This window comes from Colletotrichum graminicola (genome assembly GCF_000149035.1).
Source record: "Colletotrichum graminicola M1.001 genomic scaffold supercont1.5, whole genome shotgun sequence".
Lineage (NCBI taxonomy): Eukaryota > Fungi > Ascomycota > Sordariomycetes > Glomerellales > Glomerellaceae > Colletotrichum > Colletotrichum graminicola.
Window position 1 is genome coordinate 1,094,345 of NW_007361009.1, and position 12,650 is coordinate 1,106,994.

The window sequence follows — 12,650 nt, forward strand, 5'->3', positions numbered from 1 at the left end:
TCCCGGACGGATCGCGACAAGAGCTGTTGCGCACCTCGCCCACAGCATCCACCTTGCTTTGTGCACTCACACGCCATTGCTTGCTAACGAAGCCTCACGATGGATCGCAGAACATATGAAAGCCCTATGGAATGGGAATACCAGGATCACGGACCTCTGGATGCGACCAGCCCGTTTGCACAGGTTGCAAAGACCAACACCCAGAACAGTGAGTCGCAGCTCGGTCGCAAGAAGCACCTTATTCTGTGCGATTGCTTCGCCATTTAAATGCACTTCGTATCTGACACTGTCCTATCTTTACTCTTTCTGCAGGCTTCAGCTCACCGAACAAATTCGCAAGCTCCAAGCCGAACCCTTTCTTGAGCCCCTCCAAGCCGAACCTCTTCGCGGGTACCCCCTCCAGGATACTTCCATCTCTGCCGCAGGCATCGCTTTTCTCCCCCAGAGTACAGAGAAATAACATGGCGCCGCCGTTCCGAAACCCGGCCTTCACCACCCCGCGCAAACCCTTCGACGAGAGTACCTATTCGGAGGCTTCGGGCGCAGAATCGAGCCCCGCCTTGACAGAAAATTCGGAGCTTCCAGACGATACTCCCGACGTCGACAGATACGGAGACACGAGCATGGCCACCATGACACCTTCCAAGGTCGACAAAAGCTTCCGCTATGGCAAGGCAAGCCAGTCATCGAAGCGCCACGCGCCAGGCAAGGGCGAGATCCCCAGAAGTGCACGAGAATACCCCGCTATAAGGAAGCGGAAGCGACACAACCTCGACAAGGATGTAGGAAGCGTACGCTATCATGGCGCACAGGACTGGGATGACTCGGATGACGACTCGGATGGTGACGGATCCCGCTCGGCGGCTCGCGGCGGCAAAGGCAGCAAGAAGAATATGAAGAACGGTCGTGGCTGGATCAGCAACCTGTTCCATGCTCTGGAGGAACACCCGAATGCCCCCGAGAACCTCTATCGCTGGATCCAGCTTTTGGTCAACTGCATAATTGTGTCAGCATTTGTCTTCTTCTGTTGGTCTATTCTGGATACCGTTCGGTCGGATATTCGAACTGCCAACGACGCAGCTCGTCTGGAAATCGAGAATAGGATGTCTGAATGCCGGACCGAATACCAGCTCAACGAATGCGCCAAGAAGGATCGGCCTGCGTTGAAGGCAATGTGCGACGAATGGTACGAGTGCATGATTCAAGATCCTTCGGCCATCATGAGGGTTCGGGTCACTGTCAAGCAAATCGCGGAAATCCTTAACGAATTCGCCGGCGCCATGCAGGTCAAGGCCTGGGTAAGCACTGACCTCCCTCCTGTCGTCCGCTGTCTTGCCTTCTGACGTTACCACAAAGGTATTCTTCTTCGGCATCCTTTTCCTGTGTATCGTCGCCAATAACCTTACGTTGGGTCGTATGGCAAACAATGCTGGCCCCAGCCACCCAGTGCCAGCGCACCGCGCGACGTCTGGAGCTGCTCCGGAGCCATCGGTGATCCCTGAGCCTTCACAGGCATACATGTGGGTTCCTATTCAAACACCTTCACATCGCCGCCACATCCAGTATGACAACGATGATACCGACACCGACGCATCGCCGCCAAAGATGAAGTCGATTATGCCGCCGCGGACTCCTTCTGGACGTCGTAGTCCAAGCAAGGGTGACCGGGATCGATTGCGCAGTCCGACCAAGTATGCAGGGCTCAGTCCCACCAAGGGTTATTGAGAGTGAACGGAGAGTTTACCCCAATCTTTATCGAAACTTCAAGGCAGGAACCGAAAATCAGAAAGTAATACAATGCATAGGATAGGAGTTGTAAGGTTTGGTTGTATAATACACGTGCCCAGGGACCAGGTCTGGGGCAGATGCGGCGTCATCTGATGGCTTGAGGCGACTCGGGGCCGGCTTTCGCAGTTTTCTTTTTTTGTTTTTTTATTATTCTTTTTCTTTCTCATCTTTATGGACAGGATAGGAAGCAAGGTATCGACAGCTAGCTACTGGGCCTAGCGGACGGAAGTGCATACCTCTCGTACCTGTCGAGAGCTTAAACCCTTCCCTAAATATTCATTTGTCAAATGCTCATGGCTCCATCTCATCTCACATGACGTGCTGTTGGCCCGTCACAACCCAATTCGCTTTCCGATGGGTCCTCCGATCAGAGCTCGGATCATTGAGCTTAGTCATACACGGTCTAGATCATGTTTGTTTTTGGATTGACCGGCCGGCCATGACGTCAAGCTGGAGGAGAGTTTGGGTCTGTGAACTGCGACCCCCGCCTCTTATAGGACTTAGCTGCACAAGATGTTCCTGAATCGCGCAACGCAACAGACAACCCACGGCTCTACCCAGCAATGGAAGATCAATCAGCGTGATCCATTCTAAAATAATATTGATAATAATATTAACAAAATAGAATAAAAAAGTAGTGTGAGTTCAAGGCTGATAGCTGAAAGCCTCGGGAGCTTCTCGATGCCTCCTGTCGACTTGATTGTCGAGACATGGTTGCCTACCGGCTGCTAGCACGGACGGAGTAGGTTCCGCCGCCGCCGCCGCCGCCGCCATAACACTAGGTACTCTCCATTAGCCGTCTTTGTTGGGCGGTACGCTACCCTGAGGATCAGTCAGGTCTTGGACCCTAAATGCAGCCCTGCATCTAACCAGCAAGTCACTGCCGCAGGAATGTGTTCTTAAGGGAAAAGCATGCAACCACTACGCAAACGGGGAATCAGACGCTGTAGGGGACTACCTATGTAGCGAATGCATGCTTTAAGACGATGCTGTGAGATTGCAAGGGTGTTCTTTAGATCATTGCGCCCCTGGGCGGGCATGGAAGTGCACACTGTGGGGTTCCTGAGGCACAGATATCTTGAAGCAACCCCCCTTCGCTCCAGCCTGAGCAAAACTTTGCAAGCCAGCTAGTCTCTAATTGTTTCCAACCAGCTCGCGGGAGTGGGATAGAAGTCTTAGCTTGTGTGTCCTGGATGGCGGGGCGTCAAACCTAATTCCTCTCTCGTCGCACACTCGGGAAAATCGCAATGACATCCCAGAACGGCTCATCGCATAAGTGACTCCTCAGGTACCTCTGCCTTAGTGGGTTGATGAGCAAGGAAATCCCTGCAAAGTGAGGGTCATCAGCCAGGTTTTCACAACCCGCATTATGCCCGGTGCTGTAGCGAAATGCTGCTTACAAAACCACGAGAGAGGGGCTCGCGGAGGAAAACTTCCAGCAGGAAGGTTGGGCGAGCGGGTATGGCGGACAGAAGCCTCCATCGCAATGCGATGGCCTCTCCGTGCTTTGGTCGTCTTGGTGTCTTGCCAGGTACCCAGGACTCCGATGCTAGCACGATGAGACGATCTGGTAATGCGGTTTGTGTGAACAATGCACACCGTCTCCCAAGCCAAGGCTTAACAGTCGGGCTCAGGCGGCCTAGTTGCAATAAAGCAGAGCGTGGCACGATGGGTTAGATATTGGCGTTACTTCGCGATACCAGGGTTGGGGTACGGATGCTGAACTTGGTGAAGAAGAACTGAGGACTCACTGGCGTCCTCCGCGTGGATAGAGGAAACCCAATAGTAGAACGTATAAATAGATATGTCTGCATGTATATATGTATCTATGTATATATGTACAGTACGTAGTAGTGTGCAATAAGGTGGCATCATGTCTTGCGTGCAGAAACGACCCCTTTCCCAGCGCTTAGTTGGGCACTATCAGGGACGAGACGATGGACACATCCCAGAGAGCAGGCAATAATTATCATCGAGTATTCGGGCAATTGTGTCGGTCATGCTTCGACCTATTATGTCCCGTCAGCTAAGTTGGTTATTTACAGGGTGTGGATATATGCACTACTGGAAGTGATGAGCTTTTCGCCTTCGTAGCGATGACTGGTGTCCGTCCAACTGGTACCTGCTTCATGAGAAGTGAGAAGACCATTCCTGACATCCATGGTATCAACCGAGACGGTGGGATGGGTGTGTACTACCAAGGGGCGTAGTACCAGATAGAGCGAGCGAGCGACCAAGCGCCGGCACGAAAGCTTCAGCTCCTCATTACCCATTCCCACCCTCCAACCCCCCATCCCTTCAGCTCACGTATACCATATGCAAAGCGCATCTTTGCCTTCAAAATTCAATCATGCGATTTCCGATTGTGTCTACAATATTAAACTCCAAGAGAACGTGAGAAGACTCAAATAAGCAACACGACGGTGAGGCCTTCCCGGACGTTCGTCGCGCCTCGCCCAAGTACCTAGGTATTGTGCTATCCTGCCTTGGTACCTATCCGCCTACCTAGGTAGGTAGGTACCTTGCGCAAGAAGGAAAGGGGGGGGAAAAAACAAGTTTCACCTCCACCTCCATCACAGAGCTAAGCCTGGCGCAGCTCAAAGCTCTCGAATCTGGGGAAGGAGCTGCCCTGCTACCTACCTCACCTGCCGTTGCTGTTCACTGCGTCTGTATCGCACCTTGTCTTTTGTGCGTCTGTGCTTCATCTCCTTCCCCCGTCTATGTACACGTACCTATCCTTGAGTACTGGGGCCTGGCCGCAGCACCATCATCCCTTCCCTTCCCACCATTCCCACTACTTTCCCTTCATCACGAGCTACCTTTTCCGCCCGTCCTCCGTTGTCTTATCATTTCCCCCCCCTCTCTTCAACCCGCGTTTTTGCGCCAGTCCTCGCTTTGGAGTTACATCTCGCAGTCTGCCACACGCTCTCCTTACACAGAGCCTGCGCACCTCACAAACCCTCACCCCGGGGTTATGCAAATATTGGTTTGCAGGGTTTATACACTCGGCGCATGCTTCGATAGGCAAGGTACCAAGGGGAAAGAGGGGCAGTAACTGCTCAATCTGCTACCTCTTGTCTCTTTCGCCCTCGCTCCCTCGCTGCGGCAGCGAGAACACTGGAACGTTGGCGACGAAGAGCCGCGACCAATTCTCCTGTTTTGCGACCCACGCTTACCTAGGCATCCTGCCTTCTCCATCCTCAACTCTGAATCTTTGGCCTTTCTGGCGCGTACATTCCAGTCGACCCTGGACCTATTGCCAATCATCTTACCGCCCGAGACTGCTGCGCGGTGCTGCCAAAACACCTTCCTCGGATCGGAGCTTGATATTCACGTTTCAGATCGATGCCTACTAGTGCCCGCCTTTAAACGGCCTCATTATGTCAATTCGCAAACAAAACTTTGAAAGTCGAGTTTGCTTGGTAGACTCGGATCGAGGCTACGATCAGTCAACCTGAAGCGCGCAAGCACCGCCGATATGGAGGAGGCACCCGGCAACGAACAGCAGGCTCAGCCCAGCGCCGGCTCTGCCTCCTCCGCGGGGGCATCTGCCACATCTGCCCCTGCGCCTGCACCGTTGGCCAGTGCCGCTCCCACGCCATCTGCATCTGGCAGCTCTGGCGCCGGGCAGTTATCCAAGAGAAGGAGGGGTTTGGGCGTCGTCACTCCCAACGCTTGCACCGAGTGTCGCAAGAAGCGCGCAAAGGTATGCTGGCCCTTGCTAGAAACTTGTCGTCTCTTGGAAACCACGTACTGATACTCTCGCCTTTAGTGCGATGGCCAGAAGCCATGCGGCCGTTGCAAGGCCCAGAAGGACGTAGAGTGCGTTTACGAGGTACCAGTTCGTCAATCAAAGGAGCACCTTCGAAGCGAAATCGAGCAACTACGCTACCGTCAGCGATCCAGCGACCAGGTAATCGCTGCCTTGGTGCGCTCCGATATGTGGGAGGATGTGTTGCAACGGTTGCGAAGCGGCCAATCCCTAGAATCGGTCTCGGAATGGCTAGGTGGCACGCTTCCCTCGGGCGGCGGGTCTAGAACATCTCTCAACCGCCCTCCCGAGCAAGCTGGCGATGCAAACATGGGCTCAGGTGCCCGCCCAGGATTCCCAGGATCGACACCAGCGCCAATCAGAACGAGAAACCTCGGAGGGCCTGGGTCTGTGACCATGAGTCCTATCACGGGGCAATCTAACTTGCGTCAAGACATTGATTCCAACAGCCCGTGGCACCTTTCATCGCACAGCCAAAGCACCAGGAGCAATTCGCATCCCGATGTGATGAATTGGAGTACTGATACCAATAAGCCGCCCCAAGGTCTGTTCGACACATGGGGAGAGTCAACAAGTAACACGGAGACTTCAGAAGGCGGTTCCAAGTACCAGGGCCTCGACCAGGTCCTCGCACCGCTTGAGCCGCCCTACATGAAACTCCCTCCCGAAGACTGGACAAACATCACCGATGACGGCTCTCTTGTGCAGCACCTCCTTGCCTTATATTTCTGCTGGGAGTATCCGACGTTTGCATCACTGAGCAAGGAACACTTTCTTCGGGATTTTCAGAACGGTGTTCACCGTTATTGCTCACCTATACTTGTTAATGCTCTCTTAGCTTTGGGCTGCCGCTTTTCCAGCAAATCCAGTACGAGAGCGAACCCCAGCGACCCGTACACCTCGGGAGACCATTTTTTCAAAGAAGCCCAGCGCCTGTTTTACCTCGAAGAAAACCACCATAATCTGACAACCATCCAAGCTTTGGGGATCATGTCGATAAGAGAAGCAAGCTGCGGTCGAGATTCCGAGAGTTGGTACTATGCAGGGCAGAGCATTCGTTTGGCTATCGAGATGGGCCTCCACCAGTTAGAAGAGGATGGCGACGATGACGAGTTTGCAGTGCAGGCTGCCACTTTCTGGGGTGCCTTTGCACTTGATCAGTGAGTGTCTTCATGCAACAGACTTCGAAGGTTGGCCCTCGAGCTAACATAGCTGACTCATTCTTTAGTGCGTGGTCTTTGGCAACTGGCTCACTCCCCCAGTGCTCCTGTTTCCCTCACCTGCCGCCAAAGCCCGCTATCATCGATGACATTGAGGCGTCTTTGTGGATCCCGTACACGGACGACGGTAAGTTTTTTCTCGACATGGAAATCACGCGAAGCATGCCGGACACACAAGACTCAACAAACTCGTTAGGCGCCCCGTTACAGCGTTCAGCTGAACAGCCGTCCAACGTCCGGTCTGTGTATAAGTGCTTCTGTGAACTGAGTGAGCTTGTGCACCAAAGTCTCTACGTCCTCCACTCTCCAGGAAGACCGTTGACCAGCCGTGATTTACTTGGCATATACACCCAATATCTCAACTGGTATGACAGAATACCAGAGGTACTGAGACTAGGGCACAACTTTACACCCGCTGTGCTCTTTGCCCAGTGAGTTCATCGCCAGAGATGCAACGGAACTACTACTGACGGAAAATGCGTTAGCATGTACTATCACTTTGCCATCCTCCTTCTCTTCCGGCCGCTCATCAAGCTGAGAATTATTGGTTCCAAGCTGCTGCCCCGGGATGTGTGTGGACAGGCGGCAGATGCCATCCAAGGACTCCTGCGGTCATACTCTCAGCTCTACACGCTCCGCCGGACGCCGTCGTTTGTCCCGTATTTCGTCCTTACATCATCCATCATGCATCTAGCCATTGGTGCGGCCTGTGCGCCGCCGCAAAAGGGGTTCGATGCAACAGCGCCAGCCAGCGTCGACCCTGCGGCTCAACCACCATATCCACCTCGTGTCGTGGAGGCGATCAAGCAAGGCATCCGGGACCTGGAGGAGATGGCACCGTGCCATCATTTTGCAGAACAGGCACTCAATATTCTTCGATATCTAGCCAAAAAGTGGAACTTGGACGTCGATATGGGCGAAAGGCTCCCATCAGATGCCGAATACGCGCACCTGGTCAGGCCATATACAAGCAGTCTCAATTTTTTCGCTCCAAATGTCATCGAGGACGACTTCATCTGCACTTGGGGCGGCAGCACCGACGAGGCCGAGACGCCGAACCCGGCAACGACAATGGGCACCAAGGGAATTGAACCCGGAAAGCCATCAGTCTCGCGGGCAGCCAAGGTCCTGGAGAACCCTCTGTTCTGGCCGTTCCCAATGCAGGGGCGTCCGATGCTCCCTACAGGACGCGAGCTTAAGGATGCTGGATTTGAGAGGATCTAGGAGCTGCAGATGACGTGCAAAGTGGTCAAAAGAGCAGGCGAGAAAGGCCGTTCGTGCCGAAAAAGATATAAGACACATGTTGTGGTAAATTCCTCTCTGTAATAGTGGATGGCTCGTGCTGCCTGCACAGGAGTTTGGCCTTGGGCAAGGCTTTGTGTTTTTTGATACCCTACCCCTTTTCTGTAGAGACGCGGCCGGCCTCTTGCACTCTAGAGCCGACGGTCTCGCTGTCCCATAACATTGTTGTGGCCATCTAGGCCATCAGCAGGCAGGTACGAGATGAGAGGATAAAAGGAAGCAAAAGTAACAAGCTTAATGCGGATTTGAGCATATCAATGGAAAGCAAATCCCAACTGTTGGCTGGGAAGGCCCTTGCGTTTGTGGGCACTGCCAGCAATCTCCCACATTTTATCCAGAATACCTACCTACGCAACAAACGAAGAGCTTCGGTTTCTCTTTGGAGATTGAACAGAGAAGTCTGCCTGGCACAAAAAAGAAAAGGCTTATAAACCCCCGCCCCCCCCCCCCCCTCCTCCCAAAAAAAAACCCCTAGAATAAATCCCCTGTCTACCTTGGTAACCAAAGGAAGGAAAGTCCAGCGGGCAGGGATCAACCACATCAAGGTATGCAACATAATCTTATTGGTTCAATGCACTGAGCGCTGTGTGATGACGGCACTTTCCCATCTCATGCCAGCGCATTTGTGATGATGGTAGGGTGGGTTCCAGAGGGCAGGTAGGTACGTACACTTGTCCGACCTACAGACTCCAGGTGTCCAACTCAAGGACAAGAAAGAGCAGGGCAACCTCGGCTCAAAGCCCAGGCTCGAATCAGCGTAAGCAGCAGCGGCGACGTCTAGTCGCGATGCGCTGCCCGAGGTACCGACGGACCTCCTCCCTGCCTAACTTTAACCTTTACGTCGATGACCCCGAGGTGCGACACCCGTTTCCCCAACCACATCCATCCACGTCGCTATCGTTCGTCTCAACATCTTGTCATTTCGCAGTTTTCTCCTTCGATTCCGCCTCGGCCAGCAAGCATCACTGCCGCGCGCATCTTCTCTGTACTCATCATTCTAGTCCCTACTTTCCTCTTCGCGCGTCGATAACATCGCCCGCGATCCTAATGCTCTAAAGCCTGCGCAATGTCGACTTCCGCTGATATTCCCAATAAAACCCGCCTTTCGCATCAGCCGTCAACGATCCGCGCCGTCCTATCGCTGCCGCCACAATGGCTTCACATGTACGACGAGTTCATCACCAAGAACGCTAGTCAGGTCTCCCAAATAGAATCAGCTCTGAGGTCACTGACCTACATCATCCCGGGTAACCAACACTCACGCGGCCCTTCACGGCCTGTTACCATGACCCCCGAGCTAACCAATTCAAAGGTCGTTTCCGCGATGCTGAGATTGCCTCCGAAACGGTCCATTCGAGTGTGCAGCTTCTGTCTCTTTACCATGATACACTGCTCATGCGCGCCATATCACGCATTCCCATGGCACGGTTGCCATCTCCTCACAGTCGCTATACCAAATACTGGACTCAACGCAGTCCAACCTACCGCCGCATCGCCATGCTGCTGCAGATGGTTACATACACACAACTCCTCTGCGAGATGGCAGCCAAGAGGCGCGGGGGCGAGCGCGGTAGGTGGCGCGTGATCGTGCTGCTAGAGGCCATTAAGGCCATCTGCCGTCTGCTGCTACTGCGCGTGACGCGCTCACGGCCTCTCGTCTCGCCGGTACTTCCCGAGCGGGAGCCTATCCCCGAAGAACCGGAAGCCGATAACGATGGCGCTATCAAACAGATGTTCGACGAGTCTGTCACTGGCCATCCTCCAGGGGCTGGTGATGACGCTCCGAAGCCACACGAAAAGGACTGGGTCATGCCCAGGACCGGAATGAGCCTTCCTTCGTTGCCCAATGCCGGCGACATCAGCGGCTATCTTCTGGGCAAGGTCCTGACTGCTGAAGATATCAAACCCGCAGCCAAGCTGCTAAACCAACTACATGGCAGTGCACATGCGGCCGAGGTGCTCCATATCCTGGCGCCGCTCATTTATGCGTTGGCCCTCTCCAAAAGCAAGAACAAGAAGTCGTGGGCGCCATGGCTAGTAGGTTTGAGCGTTGAATACGCCGCACGCCAACTCAGGGACCGGAGCTTCAGGACCATGCCGCTTGAACGTGATGAGTGGAATAAACGAGGCTGGGCCATGGGATGGTGGGCCATGCGTGGAGCCTTCTACGAGAACGTCATGAAGGGCGTCGTCGGCGGCGTGCGCTCAAGAGTTCCCGGGCTCATTGGCGGAATCCTGGAAGACTACGAGTACCTGTGGGAGAATTACTATTTCAGTACCAGTGCATAGAGCACATCTCAGATTGCGATTACTTTGGATAAGTGTGGGACGAGCGTTGCTGTTTGCCACAGATATTCTCACCAGTGTCTTTCAGAGTCGGCATCATGTCGCTAAGCTCGTAGCCAGACCGCCTCCGACCGCTCATCAGGCTACAACATGCAGCATCTAGAGGCGGCGAATCACGAAAGAGGAGCGTTTCTTTTCCTGAGGCATGTGGGCAACTAGATGCTCGGTGCCAACTGAGATGTATATATGTTGGACGACAAGCGTACCGACGTGTATCAACCTCAATAACACTTCGATGCTAAGTCGCGATGTTATATCCTGATCAGCGTTGTGGAATGAAGCATACTAAGGGCCCGAGATGCGGCTAATGACCGCTAACAAGCCAGGCTAGGCCAACCCGCCATCAAACATACGTCCCGGTGCAGATCCTAGGGAGCCTCGGAACAAACGTGAGGAACTTCCGGAGTCGAGGATTCGTGTCGAGCAATTTTGTGGCTGAAGCTGAGGGTCATACGCAATGGTTTGTGAGAAGGATCGTCAGCCATGGCTCCCGTCACGCCACTTTCCGAGACAGTGATCCTTACCACTACGATGAAGGGATGGCAACCGACCTCGACCACGATACAGCAGTGAAGGAGGGTGATATTCCGGGTACCGGCCAATGTCTTCCGGTAACCGGGGGCTGAAGCTGAGTCTCTGCTGCCTCCGTCTACCAGCCTCGCAGCGAGATGAGTGGCTGTTCACGGCTTCCGGTTCTCCAATGGTGCAACACATAAAAGCGGTAGACGCATGCATTGAAAGTGGCGGTAAGTAAGCGTTAGGGTACTTCAGGTAGAGAGGTGGGCACTGTGGGATGGATAAAAGCTTTTGGTCCTCTTGTCCCCGTTATCAAATCAAGACGCATTGCATATCATAACCCCTCTCCCCTTTATCTTGAGCCTTTTGTGGAATCCGTCACTGCCCATCGCCCATCGATCGGGTGTTGCACGTTTTGCAAAAACGACTACTACACCCGCAGCACACACCGCTAAGCTAACCGAAACGGCAGAGAATGATCAGGGGCGCCTGTTGGGGGGGAGGGGGATACCAAGCTGACTCGAACAGAAGGTGCGGCACATGGCTGGTGATCGTGGTGCCGGATGCTCGTTCCCGTAGAAGCGGCTGCAATATATTGCTTTTTTCAGGCTCCACGTTGAGAAGCCAAACCCCCAATGGCTGGCGCCGACAATGTGCATATGGCCCTCCGGGCGACAGGCATGTGCAAATTCTTCATTTGAATGGCAAGTCGAGTTCTGGCAGTGGTCTTAAGCCGCACTTGGCTGGGCCTCAATGGTGGCTCGTCAAGTCAGGCGAAACTAGGGATGAGAGAGAGCATGGTATCGCATTTCGTATGCCAACCGGAAACCAGTCACCGGTCAGGCAATCAGTGCCCGTCAGCACCAGCAGCCTACAACATGGCTCAAGCTACCGTGAGCACCCAGTCAGTCGGGTCGTCATCCGTTAGATATCGATTCCGAGCGGCTAGAAAATGCAGGCAACGTATGCTAGAACGAACGAATACCATCAGTATTGGTGTTTACCAACGAGCTCAGGCCAGTTGAGAGTAGCACAACCTCGCCCATCCCTCGACCACACAATATGAGGATCACTCACACAGATAACGTCGGGAACCTTTTTATCCAGCCATCTATGCGGTTGCTCTGAGCTTGTATCGGTGTTGGGTACCAATTGCGAAAGGCAGACAACGGACACATAAACGGAGCCATGTCTGCACGACAACAATCACTACTACGTGCGGTATGAAACTGTACGGATACCTTACTGCGACGCAGACTGATAACTAAGCTGCAGGTGCGAAAACCGAGCCAAGGAAGCAGAGCAAAGACGAAGAAGGCATTGGGCCTCCGTCTGCCCTGTCCACCACCTATCATCCCGCCATCCGTCTTAATGCAGCTCCCGAAAGCCTGATTCATCGCCGGTCCATATTCCAGCGGGATTCACTCCGAGGGCCAAGGAGGCGGTGGGGCGGGGGCGAAGGGGGGGGAAGAAGAGGAAGAGGGGAGAAGAAAAAAAAGATGCACACAAACAGTCTTAACCTCAATGAGAGAGATAAGGCAGCGTTTACGCCACTCCAAACATCACCTGTTAGCTTACATTCCCCGGATCTTGCCCACACTTCCGGGGCCTCTAGTGTCGGTCTACGGGCCTTACCGACACTGTTGTTCGTCCACTGATCGGAGATTTGTGGATAAGTGCGCGGTCAGCCCCTGTAGGAGTAGGCT

At 53.8% G+C, this 12,650-nt stretch overlaps 3 protein-coding genes across 3 annotated transcripts; all 3 read left to right on the forward strand.

The window, feature by feature from the left end:
* Window positions 1-99: 99 nt before the first annotated feature.
* GLRG_02656 (Di-sulfide bridge nucleocytoplasmic transport domain-containing protein) lies at window positions 100-1,725 on the forward strand (the record flags this gene model as incomplete). Its single annotated transcript, XM_008092665.1, has 3 exons — window positions 100-208; window positions 313-1,298; window positions 1,357-1,725. The coding sequence occupies 3 exons, from the start codon at window positions 100-102 to the stop codon at window positions 1,723-1,725; spliced, it is 1,464 nt and encodes a 487-aa protein (XP_008090856.1).
* A 3,541-nt stretch (window positions 1,726-5,266) lies between these two features.
* GLRG_02657 (fungal specific transcription factor domain-containing protein) lies at window positions 5,267-8,004 on the forward strand (the record flags this gene model as incomplete). Its single annotated transcript, XM_008092666.1, has 5 exons — window positions 5,267-5,494; window positions 5,561-6,720; window positions 6,789-6,907; window positions 6,977-7,211; window positions 7,266-8,004. 5 exons carry the CDS (start codon window positions 5,267-5,269, stop codon window positions 8,002-8,004), a joined length of 2,481 nt encoding a protein of 826 aa, XP_008090857.1.
* Window positions 8,005-9,148: 1,144 nt separating this feature from the next.
* On the forward strand, window positions 9,149-10,371 carry GLRG_02658 (peroxisomal membrane protein; the record flags this gene model as incomplete). The annotated part of the gene is made up of 2 exons (XM_008092667.1): window positions 9,149-9,329; window positions 9,395-10,371. 2 exons carry the CDS (start codon window positions 9,149-9,151, stop codon window positions 10,369-10,371), a joined length of 1,158 nt encoding a protein of 385 aa, XP_008090858.1.
* Between the last annotated feature and the right edge of the window lie 2,279 nt (window positions 10,372-12,650).